This window comes from Rhipicephalus sanguineus, unplaced genomic scaffold (genome assembly GCF_013339695.2).
Source record: "Rhipicephalus sanguineus isolate Rsan-2018 unplaced genomic scaffold, BIME_Rsan_1.4 Seq690, whole genome shotgun sequence".
Classification (NCBI taxonomy): Eukaryota; Metazoa; Arthropoda; class Arachnida; order Ixodida; family Ixodidae; genus Rhipicephalus; species Rhipicephalus sanguineus.
In genome coordinates this window covers 1-23,346 of record NW_023615776.1, presented here as the reverse complement: position 1 = coordinate 23,346, position 23,346 = coordinate 1, and the positions used below count along the sequence as shown (strand labels likewise).

Genomic DNA, 23,346 nt, shown 5'->3' with positions numbered 1-23,346 from the left:
CTGTATGTTTATTTCTTAAGTTGTGCGTGTTTCTTTTGAGAATAAGCGGTGTGCGGTTGCGTAACGACACGCATCGGAGCGTGCGTTAGGGTGTCCTACGAGTAGGTTATTGAGAGCGACGATAGGAGTGTTTTAAGAGTGCCCTGAGCAGTTTATTTTGAGTGCGCGTGAGGAAGCAGGGATATTCTTCGTGTTTTTTCAGGGTTCATGCGAAAGTTTTTTTCTTGTTTATTTATTGTTTTAATCCGCATGCGCTCTTGTGTGAATGTGAGTAGGAGGAGTTAGTGCGCGAGTATGTGTGTATGCGTTGTAAGAATTGTAACCGCAAACGAGAGTTAGTAGTACATCCGTGTTTGTTTATGAGAAGTGTAACCGCAAACGAGAGTTAGTAGTACATCCGTGTTTGTTTATGAGAAGTGTGACCGCAAAGGAGAGTTAGTGGTACATCCGCGCAGTAGCACTAGTACGTGAAATTGCGGATGTGAGTAGTGAATAGCGCTCCTTGTGTTAGTACAGCACGACAGTCTGTTTTTCGTCAGCTCAAAGGAACTTGACTACTAGCTTTGGCGGCACAAAATTTTGGGATCAAAAGATAGGTTGTAGCGTAAAGCTTTTGTTCATGAGCATGAGGCCTGGTTGACTTACAGTAGATTACTGACGCTTGCACACAAGTAGGCCACGAAGGGCATAGAGTTTCCTACAATACTTACTAGAGGGAACTCTGGCGCTAGTGTCTATGGGAGCTGCAACGCATGACGCTTCAGCCAGCATGGGAATGATGGGTAGTACACAAATTTGTCTAAACTTCGTTCTTTCGGCTCCGTTTGGCTCCGCGTCGGCTGCATCCGCTTTGTCGCAAAACGAAGTTCAGCAAAACTGAGCAGTTCCACTTCACCACTTTAACTTTTTTAGGCTCACCAAATCAAAGCTGGTCACGAAGTTCACAACGGTCTATTCTTTTATCCGGAACGAACGCCAAAAAACAGCAATAAACAAAGCCTTAAGTACGTTTGAAGCCCCAAGCACGAAGACTAGGCAAATTTGTGTACTACCCATCATTCCCATGGTAGCTGAACGATCGCAGCGCCAGAGTCCCCTCTAGTTAATTTTAGGAAACTCTATGACGAAGGGCACATCACTGGAGAAGAGATCATGTTTGTTCAAGGCAGTTTAATAGGAAGCTTATACTCGTATCGGGATTGGGAGCTTCAGCGAGAGTTCGGAGAAACGCTTCGATTGCTCCTTTGTGTTTTAGTTGTACTATTTAAGGCAGGGTGTTTTCACATGATTTTGTTTTGGACTCGATGTGTCTCAGTGCGGGCAGGGCGCTCTCCCGTGCCTGTGGTTGTGTGTGTGTATGCGTATTCCCAGGAAGGAAGCACCGAGGAACGAGTGCGAGATGGTTCGGCGTCTTCGGCAGTGTCCCGGAGTACGCGACTTTCACCGACGCTTCGGGCAACCTGTACAGCTGGTCACCCTCAGGTCGAGTCTTCCGCCGGTGGACGAGCTGTTACGATCGGCCCCTGCGCCGACTAGGAAGCGGCGTCCCCTGTTCTTCGAACCGGGCGCCGAAGCTTGCCTTTACAATGGTTCAAGCGCTTGAATTGTCCTCCCGAGATGGGACGTGAGGCGCCTTGCAGTCCGGCCCATCCCCGTTCGGCCAGACGACCATAATGGTTTCTGTCGCCAAATCTACCTTGACGAGACAGCGGCGTCCGCGCGGATGACAACCAGCCCCACAAATTGATCGACAAGGTGCTTCGGAACTGCAGACCTTGTGTCCGCGGTGGGACCCATCGCCATACGGCATTCACATGGCGGGGACCACAGGTTGCACCCTTGGTGCAACAGCAGCAGAGTGCGGTGGCCACACCCCAGTCTACGACGCTGACCTGGGCGAGTGTGGGTGGCACCCTCATCAGTGTTGTGTGGGACGCGATTGGACCGTCCCAACTTGCAGAAATTCCCCCATCTAGGGATCTGGGGAAAGAGACCCTTTAAAACGAGCCCCGCGGGCTCATTCGGGGGGCAATCGTCGTCATGTAGACAGGAGATCCTCGTCCTGTAGGACGAAATCGTCAAGTAGAAACAAACTGCTCGCCCATGTAAATAAAACCTCTGTTAAGTTTGCCTTCCTCCAGCCTCTTCCTCCGGAGTCTCTGGTGCCTCCAAAGGCCGGTCGCAACAACGCTGCCTTCCCAGGGTCCCTTCCTTGTTAGAGTACTGCATTCAAGAAACACTCTCCAGTCTCAGCGGAGACATTTACAGGCAAGCAAACGGGGTGCGATGCATGTGGCAATCTCCGTTACAGTTATAAATTTCACACTTGAGTACATGAAACAAACTGTACTGCGTTTTTTTATACACATACCGGAAATATTTGTCAGGTACAGGTGATCGCTTATGCATTATGAACGATTCGGCAGTGGGCGGTTTCGGCGCCCACCCAAACTGCCACAACCAGCGACACAGCTCGCAGTGGAACGAGAGTAAACGGGCCGCTCACTTTTCTTGATGTTTTAGTCCGACGTTAAGGTTAGTGTCATTTACCGGACCGACAAACGTGCCCTAGATCTTCAAGGTGATCCCCACAGATGCCGTGGGGACATTTCTATGTACAGAAAGCCAGCGTCCACTGGCAGGTATCTACAATCCAGTTGCAACCATCCAGCTGCCCAGAAAGCTTCCATGGTGTCGGTCCTCCTATCCCGTGCAAGAACAGTCTGCGCATCAGAAGAGCAAAGAGTGATGGAGGAAACAAATGTAACTGCCGAGCTAAGGAGAAGCGAATACACAGAAGAGTACATCCGCCATGTGTCGCGTCGTGCGTTGAGAGAGCAACCACCCCGTCGCAGAGATGTCTTTTGCGCTGCTTTCAATGATGATGTCTCTGAAAGCCCGGCTCCATCTTCCTTGACCCCCCTACAATCGACAAGAGAAGCGATGACACCATTACTATAACAGAAAAAATAAATTCCCGATGGTTCAATGTATCCCTCAAACGGCTAAATAAGAAAAAACGCCTGTTTCGAGCTGCCAAACGAGTTAACTGTGCTTCCACATGGCAGAAGTATTACGCAGTGGAGAAAGAATATTATACGCCTTGTGCACCGCCTATAGAGGCGCCACTGATAGCCACCTAGCGGGCGCCGCCGACAGTACGTGCGGGAAGCCGAGCAAACGACAACGCTTTGCACAGCTTTGCTGTGAGGAAATGAATGAAGTTCGCGGCTGCTATTTCCCCTTCGTGCGGGTGCCAGACAACTAATTCTGCACTGGCGGCTGCAGGAAAGCCGCGAGCCTCTACGAAAGTGGACTTGTGCACGATATTTCTCACGAACGAGCGCTTAACTAAGCGCACGTCGCCGATTTCGAACGACGGCATGAAAGCCTGGCGCCGACGGTTCGTGCGCGACAGAGCGCGCACATCGAAAAAACAAGTATAAAAAGGCGCCCGGAGCGCGCCCGCGCGCCTCTTACCCTCTCCGCAGAAGATGCCACCGACACAGCCAACGAACGCGAAAGATCGGCATATTCGAGAAAGCAAAGCCGAGCCAGCGGCGCCGTCTGATTCCGCAGACGAATCGGTGAGAGGATCTCGCCCTTTCTCTAGCTTTCGCTGTGCTACGCACAGACGAATCATACGCACCTTCCCGAACCCAGGTGCCCAGGCGTGAGCCGATACAGGCAATGCATACGCGGGGGCAGAGTCAGTCAGTGAGGAGTTAGTCGGCGATGAAGTTATGTCGTTCTAGTGATAGCATCGTTCTCTCGACCGCAGAAGACGTGTTGTTTGATGATCTAGTGCTGTGAGTTAAGTATCAAGAGATGACAGTGACAAGTTTTGAAGAGGGTCGCCGAGAAGACTTGTGATGACCGACTGCGGAGGAGAACGAACGTCCGCGTGGAGTGAATCGTCATGCCGGTGAATATCAAAGGTGCGCCGCGCAGACCAGCGTAACAAGATCCAGCTATGAGGTGCAGCTCGTGGTGCACATCCGCTTTGTTTTGTTTACAAAGGTGACGTCTCAATCACTTCTTGTTCTTTCTGAAGTCAACCATTGCTGCATTTCTGTTTCTGTAAATAATAAATATAGAACTTAGCTTGTAATAGCGCAGTACATGTACCGCGCTAGTACAAGCTAAGTTCATGGATGACCAACTCGCCCGAACTACAACACTTCTGAAATATAGAACGTTTGAGCGAAGTGCCCTTGCACGGCGGTCGCACCGAACCAACGCATGCTCAGGCTGATAACTTTGATCGTCTACCAGTGTCAACATGATCGAGTGCATCCAGCGAGCACCGATATGACAGAACGAAAGCATTAGAACAAGAAGCGACGTGTTAACCCGCACAATGACGAAGCGGCTCGTCTTTGCCAACGAACAGCGGCGATCTATCGCTTCCGTCGCTCTTGCTCAGGAGGCCTTGCGGTAAGTGAGTAAAACCGTGTTCCGGGCGCGTTTTTGTAGGTGTTTGAGCACTCCACTCCACAGCAATTGCTATTCGACATCCCTTAAAGTTTCGGCCACCACACATACGACGAACGTTGCTTATTTCACTACGGAAACGTGAACAACGCGGAAACACACGTACAACGACGTAGGAAACCACGGCGGCCGTCTGCTTGCTTTCCCGAGAGCAATGATTGAGTTCGCCGCCTATGGCGCTTCCGTCGGCGCGCACTAGGCGTATAAGCTAACCATCGAAACTAAGCACAAGTTCTTTTCTAACACCCTACCAGCTATGTTGCAAACTAACCCGAAGCGATCTTGGAAAACAATTAATCCCTCTCAGTGTAATGAGATTTCACTTAATAATAGCTCTGGACTTCCTATTCCTGAGAATGAAGTTGCTGATTGTCTTAACACAGTATTTAGTTCCATTTTTACTAATGAGCCACCGACAGTTTACCCGATCTTCCACTTTCCGCATATCCGCTCATGCAAGACATCACATTTGATTCATGCGGCATTGCCAAAGTAATTGAATCATTGAATAACTCGTCATGCACGGCAGTAGACGGCATCAACGCTAAAGTGCTAAAAAATACTAAACATGCGTGTAGCCTGTTTTTGTCACTCACATTTCAGGAATCACTTGACAGCGGTTCAGTTCCGCATGACTGGCAGGTGGGCAAGGTCATCCCAGTCTTCAAGAAAGGAAGCCGAGCATCGCCCAGTAACTACCGTCCGATTTCTATAACGAGCGTCTCTTGTAGAGTAATGGAGCATATCGTATACTCCCATACTGCTAACTTCTTAACATCTGTAAGTTTCTTTCACTCAAGTCAGCATGGTTTTCGCAAAAATTACTCCTGTGACACCCAACTTGCTCTTTTTCTGCATGATTTAAACACAAACCTAGACCGTAACATTCCGACTGACACAATATTCTTAGATTTCAAAAATGCATTCGACAAGGTCCCCCATGGTCGTCTTTTATTAAAATTATCCTGTCTTAACATCCACCCCTGTGTTTTAAACTGGATACGGGGATTTTTAACCAACCGTCAGCAATTCGTTTATGCCAACTCACGCTCTTCATCTCTAACACCCGTTCCTTCAGGTGTACCGCAATGTACCTTACTTGGTCCCCTCCTCTTCTTGATATACATTAATGACCCCCCATGTAATATTTCTTCTCACATCCGTCTATTTGCAGATGATTGTGTTGTTTACCGCGCAATTACTAACCCCTCTGATCATTCCACATTACAATGCGACCTCATCCGCATACAGAACTGGTGTAACACTTGGCTCATGTCCTTGAATGTATCTAAAACTGTATTAATGTCTATTCACCGTCGTCATAATCATGTTGTTTATAACTACAGCATCAATAACAACCAGATCGCAAGAGTTGATTCATTTAAATATCTTGGTGTGTACAACTCGCGTGACCTAACTTGGACCTGTCATATTAACCACATAATAAATTCTGCTAATCGTACTCTATAGGGTGCAATCGCCGTAACCTTTCGCTCGCTCCTCCTTCTATTTAAAGAGTTGCCTTCGAAACCTTTGTCCCGCCAAAGCTAGAGTAGCGCATGCGATTTTTGATCCTCACCACAATAACGTCATTTACGCCCTCGAGTCTGTCCAGAACCGTGCGGCACGATTTATACTACAGTGAACTCTCAATTGAGTGAACTTCAAGGGACCCAAGGAAATAGTTCACTTAACTGAAAGTTCACTAAACTGAATATTCACTAGAATATTGAACAGCATTGGGCACAACAGACATTAGAGTCAAACGTGTGAAATGCAATTTATTTTGAAAAGGAATCTGTAATTATCATTTAGACTGGTGCCCTTAAAGCGCAAGAAGAGACAAAGCCTTCCAAAGAGTCTACGTTTCTGTGCACTGTGGCACAACTTGTTGCTGAGACACGAAGTCTCGCAACTTTCTAACATACTCTACCGCCTCGGCTAGAGTTACAGGATTTGAACCTGACTCGAAACAATTTCCAAATCAGATAGTTCTGCACAAGTGACAAGATCACAGTCACACTGCACATAGTCCTCAAATGAAGCACCACTGTCAACGTCCAGCTGTGTCGCGCCGCCGCCGATGGATGGGCGATTTAGCGGCGGCTCGCATCGGCTATGCCAGTGCTGCAGTGCACAAAACTTTGTTGAATTGATTTAAAAAATGAGCCTGGGCCCGCGGATCAAGTTCGTTCAACTGAAAAATTCACTATTCTGCAATTCGTTCAACTGAAAGATTTTTGCATAGAATGCATAAGAAAATCGCCGGGGATTTTCTAAAAGTTCGTTATTCTGAAATATTCGTTAAACCGACGTTCGTACAAGTGAGAGTTTACTGTATCTGTAGTGAAGAGGAGGAAGAAGCCACGCTCGGTCGGCTGTTGCTGTGCGCGTGATCTGCGTTCCTGTTGGACCGGCGCTACTTCGACTGCACAAGTCGTCAGTACTTTGTCAATAAACCGTCATACGACACTATCTAACTCTTCATACACATCAAGCGTCTCGGCTCTAAAAGCAGAGATTAACTTATCCGATCCGGCTAAGCGCCGCAAAATTGCACGTCTTCACCTTTATCATAAATTTTTCCATTCTTTGCCTTTAGAGAATCCATACATCAGAAGAGTCCACCGCATTCCCCGCAACAGTCACTGTAACGCAGTATACCCACCACAAGCCCATACTGTGACCTTTCACCAATCGTTTTTCCTGCGCACAGCCCAAGACTGAAATGACCTGCCCACCGAAGTCGCCACCATCATCGACACCCAAGCATTCAAACGGCTCATCGAAACCATCCCATCATAACTACCATTATATTGTTAGCCTTTCTATCACGCACTCCCTCATGTAATATCCCAACAGGGACCTTTGAGGTAATAAAATGAATGAATGAATGAATGAATGAATGAATGAATGAATGAATGAATGAATGAATGAATGAATGAATGAATGAATGAATGAATGAATGAATGAATGAATGAATGAATGAATGAATGAATGAATGATGCCAGACCGACGCGTCGCTGCCAACAGGTTTTCAGGGCTATCGAAAAAGTTGCGCAGAGTTTCCATTTGGGCTTGTTGGTACAACATCGTCGACAAAAATAGCGCGGGATGAACGGGGACACGAGAAGACACGTAACACAGGCGCTAACTTTCAACAAAAGGCTCATTTTGTTGAAAGTTCGCGCCTGTGTTGTGTGCCTTCTTCTCCTGTCCCCGTTCATCATTGACAAAAAAAGGCGTTAAAGGGACTCACAAACCAGTATCGACGCTCGCTCACCTGCTGCCACGGCCGAAAGATTGACCACCTCAAAAAATACCCGGGGGACCGTGTAGAAAGTTTCGTACTCGCAGTTCCCAGCCAGTTGTATCGGTGAAAGGAAAACTTTTTATGATAAAATCCACAAACACAAGAACAACGACCGGATAATAAAAGCTCCGCGCAGCGCTCTTGCCGTACGCTCTCAGGAACTTGACTATATAATGGCTTTCGACGGCACTCTCGCCATATACACTGAAACAAGCCCGAGAAGGTGGCTTCTCCTCGAGTCCTGGTGTATTCGGAGCACCCCCAGCAACATTAACTGCTCGTTGGGAAAGTATTGTTGGAACAGTGCCACAGCCACTGGTAAGACATCGCTTTAAAAAAGCTCACAGGGTCCCTTGTGCGAGTCTAAGTCGACTCGAAGGTGAGAGCCATCCTCTTCTACTTTTCTTTCTTAGTCGGCTCCTCCTTTTTTTTTTAGCATTGGCGGCTACATTCTTGACCTGGCCGTGACCCACTTCAGCGGACTGGCCGTGTTTCAACCAGTCATCAATGGTGAGTACACCGCTCTTGTTTCTACAAGTGAGGTATATTACATTGTATTCTGGCAGCAATTAAGCTTTCTCCGGGGGAGACCTGTCGGCATTTGTACAATTTTAGGCAAAGACAGTGCCAGCGGAAGTACTTGTTGACAGGAGTAACAATCTTCTACTAAATAAAAGGTTGCAGCCGACTGGCAAGCGCTGACGATACCTAGATATGCTAGCTACTTGAGGCGAGGTTCTTCTGGGCTTTCAAGCGTAGCAAGGAAGAACATCGCGGCTCTGTAAATGCTGAAGCGTGTGACAACATGCCTGGCCTTCGTTACCGTCGGCAGCTACGACTGTTGTTAATGGCTGAAGGCTGCGAATACGATTACAAAAACGATGCGCATCGTAGGCATGAAGCATTGGCGTGTCGCATCCAAATTCGTGTGTTGCACCACTAAAGCGATGAGCATTTCTTGGTTTCGAAGCAACTGCTGTTGCCTGTGCATTTCAGGCTGCAGTGAAACAGCGGAAAGGAGTCCTTTCGCGCTTCATAGTTTTCGCCACCCTCTCGTTGCAGGCGTCAACGGCAACCTGGCGGCTATTCACGCAAGCCGGTTGTCGACGCTCTTTGCGCAGCGCTCTGAGCTTGGCTTTCATCCAGAGGACGACAAGCGCCACTGCGTTGACCCTCTCACGGGACTATGCGGAAGCAGTGAGTGCTACCCCTCACAGTGACCACTGCTATAGATTCGTTTTTTGCGGCGCCATTTTCAGTTGTTTTGCTTTTACAAAATGTGCAAGGAAATATGGAAACAGCTCTCATGACTGACATTGGAAATTGCTATACTATTTTTTATGGTCTTTCATGAAAGACAAAATGCGAAAACTGTAACGTGGCTGGGCTACCTACTGGGACGTGCGGTAAGGGTGTAGAAGTAGTAAGTGATTGCTTACTTCAGTAAATATATACAAAATGGGGAAGAGGAAAAAGAATAATGATGGCCGCACTGTAACTGTCTGGCTAGAGCGGCTGACACCTGAGAGGCGGCCCTCAGTGGATGAGGGAGGAGTAAAGGATAGAAAGAGGACAGAGGGGGGCTGCTTATGTAAGTACATAGATGGATGTGATGGAAAAGCTGAAATGAAAGGTTTAGAATGATTACGTAGTATAGGAAAATGATTCGTATATCAAGCGCAGGGTTTATGAGCGGACGCAGGCAATACCACTTTGTTACGACGACTCTTCTTAAGACTCCATATTGTATGCACATGTATACCGTATTATCTTTTATTCACTCTTCCTAATTCTGTGCGGCTGGGTTTTTTTTTCTGCGATGCCAACCGCTCAAGTGAAGCTCGCTGGCACTCGCCCTGACGATAGCATCTGCGCTCACTCGTTGCTGTATATTAATACAACCAGCGTTTATTTCTGGATGAAAAGTAAAATTTTGAACAGTAAGTTCGCAACATTTTTACATGGTACTCACAGTGAACATTTTTTTTGAAATTTGAAAATTAACAGCGTGGATCCTTGCTTGAAAACGTAACACTCCTACTTTTACATTTATTGCATTACACTCCCGTCTTCAACCCTCTGTAACTTCCAGTATTTAGCGCCTTTATATCCGTATTTTTGTTCAAGGGCCCTACTGCGCTTTTTGAACTTATATAGACGTAAAGCACTGCCGCTCTTTAATCAAGGTGTAGATGAGAGCCAAATGTTATTGCTGTTGTATTACATGCAGCAAGGAATTCAGAACAACTATGCGTAAAAAGCAACCAAGAAACTCTTGTTCTCTTCTTGGCAATGTCGTCACCAACTACGAAGTAAGTGGGCCAGGGAAGTATTGGCTGATTTCATGAGCAGCACGCCAGCGGATCTTCAAGACAGCACAAACGCCAGCATTTGTGTTGTCTTGTTGTCTTATCTTGTGTGCGTGTATATACGTATTAAATATGAATCCTCTCCACTAGCTCCTCCCCACCAGCACTACCAAGTAGCTGAATTTTCTGTCCTTTTTATTTTGCTGTGTCTGGTTGGTTGTATTCGTCGTGGTTACACAGCACCAAACATGTAATTTATGCTCATTTTATGACCAGCATAACTTGAATTTATGGACATCACCTCATGAACTTATGTGTGAATGCGCTGAATAGCTCCCTGGCGTGTCCTTCTCTGGAAGGAAGTGGCCTAATACCAGCATTTTTCTTTGTATTTTCTGAAAATGTGCACAGTTCATTCCGTCACATACTGAGACGTCATGAAATCTTTCTGGAGTCCGAAGGGGCGCACTTTCATGTTAAAGAACTGAAGCACGTCGAAGTAATATTCAGTCTGGAAGTTCAACCGCTTCGTTCCATTTGCATTGTCAAGAAGCAACTGTAAGTTCCGACAATTATACTCGATGACGTTAGGAAACTCTGTAGTCGCTCTGCCTCCTCGGCAGCATAGCTACAGAAAGTTGTGGCTGTGTACAATAACACTGACATAGCTAGAGAGCGCCAACTAGCACATTTTTACATTTTATGGATGATTTCGACGTCGTGGCCATTGTTATGCCAGCGCTCCCAACCCAAACTTCCTTGCTTCGCAAGGCATTCAAGCTGGTAAAACGTCTGACGCAAGTGGCGTCAACATCAATAGACTATCTGATGTAACCAGCGTCAACACCAGCGAGGTGCCTGATGCAACGGGTGCCAACCAAGGCGGGAGTCTCATGCAACCCCCGGCAACTCCTGCTATGCGCCTGACGCAACCGACGGCAATTCCTCACGCAACGTGCGGCAAGCCCTCTCCTCCACGGATCCGATTCCATCCAGCGACCAACGGCGGTTCCTGATTGGAGGCTTCGAACTACTGGCTGATGCAAGGAATCGGCCAGGGCTATAAAAGAAGCAAGCTGCGCGGAGAGACAGGGACAGCGAACGAAGAAATTCCGGGTCGTCGTCGAACCTCTCTGCGAGCCCAATAAGCTGTCGGCCCCAGTGTCGAATATGTAACGCCTCTCTTTATACGTATATAACTTTGCCTTAACTCACCGTCGCCTTGATCGCTTCGTCTATCAGCTCTGCGCAGAAGCAGCCGCAAGCTGAGACACCTGTTACCCAGCACCATACTACGGGAGTGTCAGCAAATTGGAATAGTGGGAAAACCAAGAGACAGAAACAAAGAAATTGACACAAAAGAAGCAGCATTAACAGCGGGCGTTTATTATTTAAGGACCACTTCTCCCAAGACCGTACAGAACATGTGCAAATATCCCAAGTCCGTACAGAATATGTGCGTACAGAACATGTACAAGGGGCCGGTGTGCAATACTCTCGATCGTCGTTTGCCGTGGCTAGAAAACAAGTTCAGTGTCTACATGAGAAATCTACAGTCATGTTCAGATCAGTCGTCTCAGGCAACGGTGCTTTTACAGAAGAGAATTTTCACGCCTTGCTCTTCACAATGCAGTCTACTGTGGAGGCAACATGGTTTTTGGTACGGAAATCCGTCAGTTATGTGCTGACGACGTCAGGGACGTTACGGCTGCCCTTGATCGGATTGTGAAGGCCCGGGAAAAGACCAAATTAAACAGGGGTACAACCCAACTGAGGCATTTTTGGAAGAATTCGGCCAAGATGTGGTGAAGGCCCGGAAGAAGCCGAGATGCCCGGTCTGCCCCACTGTCTCAAAAACTTCTATCAGAATGTCAAGCCGCTGCTCCAATGTCGGTGACTTATTCGGGCTTGTGGTACATTGGCGACTACGTTGCTAAGTTAACAACAGATTCTGGTTGCGGGTCCTGTGAAATGCTTGTAACACCGTGCAACGAAGCTGATCCTCTACACGCGCTGTTGCAAGGCTAGGACAGGAGTGGGCTATGCTATCCAAGGACAGTTTCTTGCTCTTTTAGACAATGTAGTGCTTTTTAGCACGTGGCAAAACACTTTCCATGAACGAATACGCTTGAAGTTCTTGAGCATCTCGTGGCGCATCCGCACGAATGTGCGTCAGTATTCAGTACTAATCTGTCCAGAGTGTGCTGACGACAGCCACGGAAAGCGATCAGGGGCTTTAATTCACGAAAAAATTAGAATACTTCTGATCAACCACACAAACAAAATCACTACTGACGCACAAGAGTTGCCCTCCGAATATGTGCTCAAGCGCCCAGAAAGTTTATCAGACCACGTGTTAACACATATGCATTCGCGTTTTTGATGAGGTAGAACGTCCCACTACAAACTACAAACTGTCTACTCATGAACATTAATACATCCGAAGACGACAGGATGGGTCAGGAAACAAACGGCGGTAGCGGATATTCTAGTTGACCTTAAGCGAAAGAAATCAACCAGGGCTGGTCACGTAATGCGCAGAACAAACAACCGGTGGTCAGTTAGAGGAACACAATAGTTGCCAAAGGATGGGAAACGCAGCCGAGGACGGCAGCAGGTGAGATGGAATTACGAAATTGAGAAGTTGGCAAGGATAAGAGGGAATCGGCTTGCTGAATGTATATAATAAATTGGACATCATGGAGAGATGCATTCGTCCTGCAGTGGACATATTCTAGATTGATAATGAGGACGATAGCAACGATCACAAGTACGTCACTGGCGTACTTCACAGAAGATCAAAGTTTCCTGAGATCAGCGTCGATTCTTACAAGCGTTATGATATGGATGGACAAAAACAGGTTTCCTCTGGTGCATAGTCACTTGTAAATCTTCGTTAAATATGAACAGTAGGGAGTGACCTACCTACAGAACTAATTGAAATAGCTGGAACCGACCTCTACGAGTCGAAGGCAGGTAGTCAGCGCGTGCGCTTTCCTGAGTCACCTGCTGCAGTTTCTCGCGTATGCCGCTGTGAATCAATGCACCTGGGCAAACCTTATATATTAGTAGTTCCTACTATATAACTGTCATTTCCAGAGTGCTGCTTTCATTGTATTATGTGTTTATTAAAATTCCTGTATTATTTCTCCTGGACGTTATTCTCATCATGAGGCCAGTGACTAGTACCGAGTCATTTCTTCCCCACAGATCGGCAAGCACGGGTGTCCCAGCTGTTGCTGCTGCTCTCGATTCCGGGACACGTGCTCTTCGTGCTACTCATCTTCGCGATCAGCGACGCTCACGTTCGGCTCACCGTGGCATTGGTGTTCTCCTATCTGGTCGCCTCCATCGTGCTGGTGCGTGGACCTGTACTATCATAGGAACGAACGTTGTAAGGTGCATGTGATAAGCAGCAGCAGACTTGGGTCTTCGGCTCTGAATCCCAACTCCGGCAATCTTTTGAGCATGCCGTGATCATGGAAACTCTGTTCCTGAGACACTCCTGCCAAGCGTCTATTAGAAGTGTAGTGAAAAGAGGACAAGAAATAAGCATTCATTTTGAAAGTATTATTAACTGAGCAGCACAGCACAAAGACGAAAGATGTCCCATCGCAGTGTGCGCACTAAGGGGCCTCTTTCTGTATGACTCTCCCTATATGTAATCCCTCATATAAGTACGTTCTGTAACTGAAACAGTTAGCAAAGTGAAGTATTGGGCCAGTTGGCTTTGCACGATTAAAAAACTGCTCTACAGTTCCAGGACTAAAGAAGTTGAGGCGGACACATGTTACGGAGTAGACACAAGTGCAAACTATCAACTGGATTTATTGAAAAGACATGGAGGAAAAAGAACTCGAGAAAAGGGAAGTATAACGGCTTACGATGGGGGAGGGGACCACAATATTGCCGAACTATACTCTGATGTTACACGTGGTGTGAAGGCAGGATTCGGCGATGACCCAAAGTTATTTTCCTCGTTGGCTGGCTTCATTGCTACGTGCTGCTTCTCATAAAGTAAATTGCTGGTGGGGTGAGCAAAATGGAGCTTGAACTGACACATGCGCTATGCTGGTGATCTCAGGCAATCTTTACATGCACTGCAGCAAGTGTGGGTGTAGCCCAATGTTCGAAAAAAACCTCAGTTTTCGCTGAATCTAAGAATAAGACTACACGCTAATTGTGGGAAGCTTTCTACATATTGAACCAGCATAGCGCATGCATCAGTTCAAGTTGCATTCTGCTGACCCAGAAATTGACTTTATCGGAAGCGACATGTAGCAATGACACCAGTCAACTCGGAAAAGAACTTTTTCAGTCATCGCCGTATCCCGTCTTCCCCCCACGTGGGTCATCAGAGGCCTGGCGATCGGCGCTTACCAGCTCGAAGTACGACGTCCAACTTCGGGCTGTCCAGAGGACCCACAACTTGGCGGCGGGGCTCGCCCTGCCCGTCCCCACGTGTGTGCGACCCGCAGCCGAACCTCCCCTTGAGGGGAATCGGCCCCCCAGGACCTTAACGAAGTTCTTTGACTGACTGACTGACTGACTGACTGACTGTCACCCCACGTGTAGCATCAGATGACAGTTCGGCAAGATTGTAGTTCCTTCTCCCATCGTAAACTCTTGTACTTCCCTTTCCTCGTCTTCTTCTTTTTCGTTCAGGTTTTTCAATAGATCCAGTTAACAGTTTGCGCTTGTCGTGTCTACTTCGTAACGTGTTTCCTCGCTAACTTCTTTCTTCCCTGTAACTGTAGCGAAGTTTTTTCAGCCAACTGAAAATGATTATTTGAAACCGAAACCCCACGAAGCAGTACCCCATGTTTTGATGTGCTTGAATGTACAAGCTGATCGGCGCGCGATGCATGCCGGTAGGCGAGTGCACTGAAGGCGAAGAGTTGAGAGACGCCACTGACTTGTGGCCGCTCCATGTCACAGAGCCATACCTTCGTAGCTGAGAGCAGTGACTACTGAGGTGTCGACGGATCGAACAGCCATTAGATGCTGCCGAATTATGGCCGCCACATACCATGGCTTTGAAGCTGTGAAACAACGACAATTGCGACGTCGGCAACTTCAATAGCTATTAATCGCCACCTGCATTCCACTGGGCCCAATCCGAGTCAGTTGCTGAGAATGTTCGTCACCCATCACAACACGTGCCGCTGCAAAGTAAAGAACTGGGTTTAGCCGTAACCACTGATTTTATTTCCTCGGAAAAGTGCCGCTGACAGTCCAAAGCAACACCCGGTGCAGTGTTTATATTGGCACTGTTTCGCGTAGGCAGAGGGGGTGTAATACTATCCCTCCTGTCATCCTCGCGCTTCACGTGCACTCGTCAACCACCGATCCCAACAATTAAGGCAAATATTGGCATGGACCAATACCGTCCATAGTATTTCGCCGCGCTTAACAAAGAGTGTTGATATACAGTGTCTATAGTAAAGAATCAGACGGAATTCTGTCTGGTCGGGGACATAGTGGAATAAAAGAAAAACACCTACCAAAATAAAAGGCACAAAAAATTTAAAAAGACGTTTCGGCACCCGCACGGGAGCCTTGTTCCCATTGAGAGCAAACGGGTACGCGCTTCTTAAAGGGGTGGTGACATCAAATTTCGAGGCTATAACAAGCCTTTTGTGGGCTTCTTCTGTATGCAAGGACACGCCACACGAAGGGACGGACACAGCAAACGTTTAGAATATATTTTAATTCACTTCCAAAGTGTACCTAAATGCCCATTCTCCCGATCGAAACCCGTCGCTAGCGCGCCAACTCTGACGTAGCTCTATAGGAAAGGCAACGAAAGTTGTAGTGACGTCACGCCAGATCTGCTGCAGCGACGTGAGTGATCTCCGGGCCTCCGCCATCTCCGCAACGTACTTACCGGCTGTAGTGAACTAGATATATATTCTAGTTCACTATAGTACCGGAAAAGCATCGGTTGCTACATCACTCGCCGAGTTTCGATCGCTTCCTGGCTAAGTACGTCACAGCATTGTGTGGTCACGTCACTGCCCCACCTCGGTGCCCAGAAACCGAAACCGAAAGTTGTCCACATCAAAAGGCGATATTAAATTATTTAGCGAGAATACATGAATCTTGGTGCGTGCATCATGCTTCCTGGAGCTATAGGAAACGCTTACAGCAAAGAACGCGCAAGCCACAATTTTGGTGGCACCACCCGTGTTATCACGTGTTATCACGTGCTGCAGACATCGCGCATACACAGGGGGGAGTGTTCCAGTATTTCTGTTTAGTGTGTGCGCAGTAATCTGAATAGCCAAAGATTCCAAGTGCAATCGCGGGAGCAACTTTCTTTCAGTGGCGATGATGCAGGCGTCATCCCCGTTGATATCGTGTCCACATGCTCTGCAAGAGCATTACAAGCAACTTCCTTGCTCTTGAAGTCACTGAAGTGTTCCCGGAGCCTTATTTTGACATTTCTTGTCTCACCAATATACACATGTTCGCAGTCTTCGCGAGGGATTCTGTAAACTCCACCCGGAAAGTCTTGTCTGTCCAACTTATCTTTGACATTTGTGGGACTGCTTCCGTGTCGGGACGTGAGCCACTTGGACGTCATAGCCGTTCAAAGCCCGAGCAAGTGTTTCACTGAAACCTGGGACGTAAGGCACCGATGCGCGTTTTCTTATAGAAGTGGTGCGAGATTGAGCTGGGCGCTGCAGTTGTCGCGGCACCGAGTTCACAAATGAAGGCGGGTATCCGCAAGATTGAGCAGGCTATCGGTAACTGTGGCGTGGACGTCAAGCGACAAAAGGGGCCTACCGTTTTATGAAAAACATGGCTGATCCCTCTGTCATAGGAATCGGTATAACACGAAAGTGAAACGTGTCTTCACAGACGTAGTTGAGCGTGTGTTGTGCATTCTTTCGCCCCAAGCGCGAACGAATGAATGCTACAGCATCAAATTGTAATGTTACGCGAAGAACTGCAAGCCGCTCGAAACTTGCAATGCGCTGCTCAAACAGAAAGGACGCGCGGAACGAACATACACAGGATAAGCGCTGTCACAGTTGTAAGTTATTCCTGTGTGAGCAGCGCGCTCCTTTCTTAAAAGCGCCGCTGCAGTGAGCGAGGTGACCTTCGTGCTCTCAACGGAAACTTGCAGGAAGAGCGCAAGACGTACAAAGCACCGAGATCACGAGATAAGCGCCCGCACGAGCGACCACGCCCTGTCGAGGCGCGCGCTAATCCGCGTGGGGGACGTCTTTTAAAGCGCGCTCTTGGAGCCCTTCGCGCCATCTCGCTAGTGATAACGAAAACACGCTGTACCGCCGATATCTGAGTACCCCCACCGGCGAATGGTGTACATAAATAGCTCGCCGTTAGCATAGCAGAGAACATGCCGTCTGTGGCGGAGTCGTTTCGCGCTGCGCGCTGGCGATCGAGAGGTCGTAAGTTCGATTGCCGGTGACGGAACTTTTTCTTATAGTTTTTTCTTTGCCATGTGTTAGTCTTCATATTTTACAACGTCATATCCGTGACGGAAATGCGTCAGCGGAGCCGTGGTGGACCCCGGCATAAAACACTTTCGTGTTAAAAAAGAAATCCTTCAACGAAAAAGCAGCAGCCACGGGCAAATGCCGTGCGAGACCGTAGGCAGCATTTCATGCAGCGTAGGCAATTTTTTTTCTTTTTGCACCAATGAAGGAACACGATGGAAGGGGCGAGGGTGACGGGATGACGAAGGATTGAGATAAAAAAAAAAGGTTACGTGGTGGCAGCTCTGCGCGCGTAGCAGTCTTTGATCATTCGTTCAACTTACATTTGAGGGCACTAAGAGCGCCGCGCGTTAGGCGGTAGTCAGATAGTATTTTTTTTTGTAATTCGCGCACTTTAAAGAAATGCTGAAAAAATTTTATCAGGGGTTTATCTTAGAATAAAAAAATCCGATGTTTCTGAGCAAGCGCTACCACTTTTGTACTGAAGATTTTTCGCTACAGTTACTATTTAAAAAGTTCATTAACCAATTTTTGGTAACTACCGAGCTTGGCGGGCTGGAAAAAATATTATGACGTGCTCTATATCGCCTATGTTCGTTTTTTTTTTAATTCTTGATGATAGTTATTTGAAACACCCTTTATAGGCTGCGTTTTATGTTCCTATAAGGTGTCTGTATGGTTCATTGGTTTTTGTGTGGCTCCTTTCGTCAGCTGCAATGTGGAAAATGAAATCCCGACCCTATTAGCAGGTAATTTTTATTAGACCCAAGACTCCTCTCTTGTTCTCAATCAGGAATTGAAATGTACTTCACCAAGGTTGCTATTTGGGTCTGTTGGTTTGCCATTAGTGGGTACAACGTTGCGCAAAAATTGACACGGACACAAGAGAGACATAAATTGTTGAAAGTTTGCACCCTGTGTATTACATCGTCTCTCTTGTGTCCGTGTGAATTTTTGCGCAACGTTATACCCACTAACATGAATTGAAACGTCTTAATGACGCTACTTCCTATGCAAAGAAGTAAGAAAAGCGTTGTGCGTTGTACGAGACGGTAAAATGCTAAATTCCCTGCGCCTTTCAGCTGACCGTACTGCTGTACCTGGCCCGCTGTGGAGCGTACTGGATGTGGCGACGCAAGATTGACCCGGACAACGCGCTCATTCCGCTCTTGACGGGCTTCGGAGACCTGTGCGGCACCGGTTTCTTGCTGCTCGCATTCCTCTTTCTCGAAAGCATCCAAGACGACAGCGTCACCGGATTTTTGGGCCTGGCCGCTAATCACACGACAGCCAGCTGAACTGCTGTGGACCGCCGCTCGCGAGACCCGCGCTGGCTGGCCCATGTGCATTCTCGCGAGGCGTGCTCGAAGACGTGCCACCGAAAACCAAGACGAGGGCCACCTGTGCTTGACACGGCGACCACCTACGTTTCGACAACGATCGCGTACGGCCGTGCCACCGCCACGACGGCTACAAACGCGGCAACTGAACAACTGCTCACTGTAATTAGCGATGTATATCTAACTGCACGGATGGAAAATTCTCAGTGCCGAACAAAATGCTTCCCCTACATTTGCATTTCCAAACGAATACTTGCGTGCGGTTCAAGTTCAAGTATCTCCGACGAGTGCGCAGCGGGATGTTACTTATTCGGCAAATAGAAGTGATCCCGCAGTCAACCATCACGTGACCTACATTACATTCGTTATACCGCCCCCGGGAGCGGCCCGTTTTGCCGTGACACTGCTTGCAGGCTTGTGTGTGTCATTGCCGGGCTATAGAGGGGAGACGCGACGCCCGCGAATTATTGCGTAGAGAACAGTAGTCAAACTGTCATCCATAGAATTAGTTAATATGGGCACACATATAACCCGATTCGGGCAGTCGTGTTTAGATGGTGCTTCGGATATTGCGTCATGCAAAAGACGAAGCACGACGTGAAAGAAAAGATTGAGAATGCGACAATAGCTCTAGAAGTCTAGTCAGCGTGTATGGCCGATCTACCAGCGAAGCAACGAGAGCGCATTTTAGAGCACGTCGCGCACACATTTTATTTGCAGCCATCACCGGACTATTATTGTGTGGACGAAAGCACAGGCCGCATTTGGGCGCGTTGCGTCTCGTCTCTATAGCCCGGCTATATGACTCTGCCTGTATGAAGGTATTTTAAAACAATTAATCAGACAGAGAAAACAAATCTGACGTTAACAATAAGTACATTTAGGTTTTATTTCGAAAACGTTGATTCAACATTCGTCTATCTCAGACTGAAATATCGGCTCAAAAAATTGTTTTCAATAAAAAAATGAGTCAAACTCTGGGCCTGTTTGAATTGAAATGAGGCATTCACTTTTTACCAATGTGCGCGCTCGGTGAGCACCTTAAGGCCAAAGTAACCAACACAGCTGCTGCCAGTCCGTTTCACATTTGACCAGTTACACGTGTATCATGCTTTGTACCAAGACGTTGCATTTCTTACAAACAAAGACGCAGATGAAAAGCTTGAGGCCCCTTCCACGAAGAATAGGTTAGACTAATCTGCGCCGCGTAAACCCAGCAAATAACGTAGTGTTCCTCAAGCGTTTGCCTGAGAAAGACCTTTATTATGCCACATGTGACTAAAAAAACGAAAGCAATTGAAGAGTATCTTGAAGAGCCACTTAGTAGTACATGTTACTCTGATGTAAACAGCACGAAAACGGGACGAAGTGTAAAAGCAGAGAGCGCAAGCTCTGACGAACAGCCGAGTGCAAATTTATTGCGCTCAGTTGCATCAGGCAGCCTTACGGTTTTTTTACTTATTTATAGCACACATTTTTCGTTGCAATAAATTTGCTCACTTGTTCGCGAGCGCTTGCGTTCTTACCCTCCGTCCGCGCTGTTTCCATCGCAGTGAATGAAGAGTGTCAGAGAGAAAGAAAACTATTTAGCGACGATTACAATACTCCCTTACGCGATATTTCAGAGCAGCGGCAGAAGACACTTTTCCACCAGTTGCGACGTTCAAAAGAAAGCGTGACACGTAAACGAACGGCTGGGGCGCGATTCTCGATGTATCAGCCTTGTGGACTGTCCAATTTGGCCTGATTGCCCGGATCTCGGCGAGCAGCTTGCCCCCTGTTTCCGGTCCTTCTTACGCAACTTCATTTTAATGTTGCGAAGCTTTCACAACTCTCGACACAAAAGAGGGGAGACGGAATGCGTTTCACCGCAACGAATGCTATCCCCAGAGATCCGCTTTCGGATGCACATATCGGAGGCCGTGCATGAACTCTAACCACATTAGCCCTCGAATAAGGTTTCACGCGGCCGCCCGCCCGACGTACCCGACGGACGCATTCCCTGCATCATTCTCAAACACCTGAACACATTCATATGCAAGTTCAGGCTTGTCAGGTTTGTTTAAGTGTCCTGATGTTACTGTACATTTCGTCCACTTTCTTTCTCTTTGCGCTGTGAAAGTGCTGGCGAGTTCGGTGCGTCGAGGTGGTCAAGAGCGCCATGATATCACGGCTCGACGCTTTTTCGTGTAACTGAATGCACTCCGCAGAAGTGGGTATGTCCACTAGGTGGATACATCGAGAATAGCTCCCCTGTAGTGAAACGCGTTAAGAGGCACCGGCGCAGGCGAAATAGCGCATTCGCAGTGGATCAGGAGTCAACGCCAGTGCTTTGATTTCACGTATGGTACTGGCGGACGTGCTCGCCAGGTGACTTGGTTATGACGTCATTGGCGACTGGATGACGACACAAACTACTATGCAGTCGCCTCGTAGTGGGTTGCCACCGAGTAGGTCACAAAAAAACGTTGCTGGAGTGGAAGGGCGCTCTTCATCTGAAGCCATACGGCGTCCATGTAGCCACAGGCAGGAAGGACGTCGGCTGGCGTGTTTACTTCCGTGGACGCAAAACAAAAAGTATGTGTTCCCGAGTAAGAATTAATAATAATGTCGTCTTTCGTCGCCTGCGAATGTACGAATAGAGAAGATAAATAATGGGAAATTACTTTCCATTTGTAAGTACCCAGGTTTGTTCAAAACAGCGCATGCTATCAGGGGCGTAGCCAAGGGGGGGGGGGGGGTTGGGGGGGGTTCCACCCCCCCCCCCCCCCCGAAATTTTTCAGTTTTGCTTGCGTATATAGGCAGGCACACATACAAACGCACGCACGAACATACATAAAGTATGGTTGAACCACCCCCCCCCCCCCCCGAAAAAAATTTCTGGCTACGCCCCTGCATGCTATGTTCAGCAACGGCTGCTCAGTGTGAACATATTGTGACGTGGTCGTGGCGTTGGCGAAGGTCTGCGTGTTCAAGACGAAGCGTCGGGCAGCAGCCGCGTAGCTCATGGCTTGCGGCTGAGGCTGTGTTGGTTCAGGGATGCTCATCGACTGTTGGATTTCTTCTCGGACGATATTTTATATCGAGGACACCTGACTCGACGGGAACATTCCTCGCAGCTCTTCGCGCACTACGGCCCTGGTGGTCTGGCGCAGATCGTCCGAGTAGAGTGATTGAACCTCTGCGTATCCTGGCGCCGAGCGGCAATTGAATTGTCAGGTGCGCATCTCCAGCGTCTTTTCAATCGTCGTCGCTTCAGAGACAAATTCCTGGACACTCCTCGGTGGGTTCCGAACCAGTCCCGCGAAGAGCTCCTGATTTACTCCTCGCATGTGCACGCGAACTTTCTTGTCTCCGGGCATTTCGGGGTCTGCGTGGCGGAAGAGCCTGGTCATTGTTGTATATCAAGAACGCTGGATCACAGGGCGGAAGAGAAACTTTATTCAGCTGCTCGTAGTTATAGCCTCGAGCAGACTGCTCCGATGGAGGCGGGGTCCTCGAGTAGGACCCCACCTTACATTGTCGCTCTCTTGTTTACAATGCATGGCGAGAGCGGCGTCCCGGGGAAACGTGACTCTACATGCCTTTAGTTCGCGGCGGCTACCTGCAACAGAGCATAATTCACAGCCGCGCACAGATGTAAACACGGAGAGGCCATGCGGTCTCTCACTGTACACTCACTCTAAAAAGACATGGCGCGCAAAACATGGACACAAGAAAGAAGTCGGGACACCACAAACGCCAACTAACAACTGAAGAGATGCACAACGGCTGAAAAGAAAGAAGGCACGAAAACTTATCTGCGCATGCCCATGCAACAGGCGAACCTATCAATCCAGCACGCGTGGCGGTCTACGTGGAAGATAACTGTTAAGGCGTTTGATTTCATCTTTATGCAAGTTAATCGACGGTTGGCTCACTGTGCTACCACTATTCTCGATATGTCATGCCTCAATCATCAGGTGCATTTCTTCATTTCTATGCCGGTACAACGCTATCGCATTGATCGAATTTTGGCGTGCACTTACAATCTCGACAATGTAAAGATAGATTAGAAGGTGAGCCTCCTGTTAGCGATCTCTTATGTTCCAACAACCTCTGGTTAATGCATCGGCCCGTCTGTTTTACGGAGAAGCGGCCGCAGCTGAATTCACTGACTGCCGTACGCTTGTACGGCAATCAGTTAATTTGTTAGTGTGTTTTACGAAACAAATATCGGTCCGCTTCTTGTCTTTTACTCGCTCATTCTTCCTCTGCACAGCGGCACAAATCTTACCTAGCTTATTGGCAGCCGTGAAAACAGCATTAACGCCGTATCTACTTCCTACTTTGTTTAGCCTGCGAGATACGAAATGAATGTACGGTATACCTACGACACGTTTTTTCCTATCGCTTTCTGCAACCATGCTCGGACTTAACATAA

At 47.9% G+C, this 23,346-nt stretch overlaps 1 protein-coding gene across 1 annotated transcript in view; it reads left to right on the top strand.

Annotated features, from left to right (window-relative positions):
• The window catches only part of LOC119378103 (solute carrier family 41 member 1), a 34,901-nt gene extending 15,371 nt beyond the window's left edge, over positions 1-19,530 (top strand). Inside the window, exons 4-7 of the mRNA XM_037647347.2 lie at positions 8,244-8,317; positions 8,870-9,004; positions 13,327-13,475; positions 18,665-19,530. Of these exons, the coding sequence (XP_037503275.1) occupies positions 8,244-8,317; positions 8,870-9,004; positions 13,327-13,475; positions 18,665-18,880 (574 nt within the window). The 3' untranslated portion in view covers positions 18,881-19,530. The remainder of the gene's footprint in view (positions 1-8,243; positions 8,318-8,869; positions 9,005-13,326; positions 13,476-18,664) is intronic.
• The last annotated feature ends 3,816 nt before the right edge of the window (positions 19,531-23,346 follow it).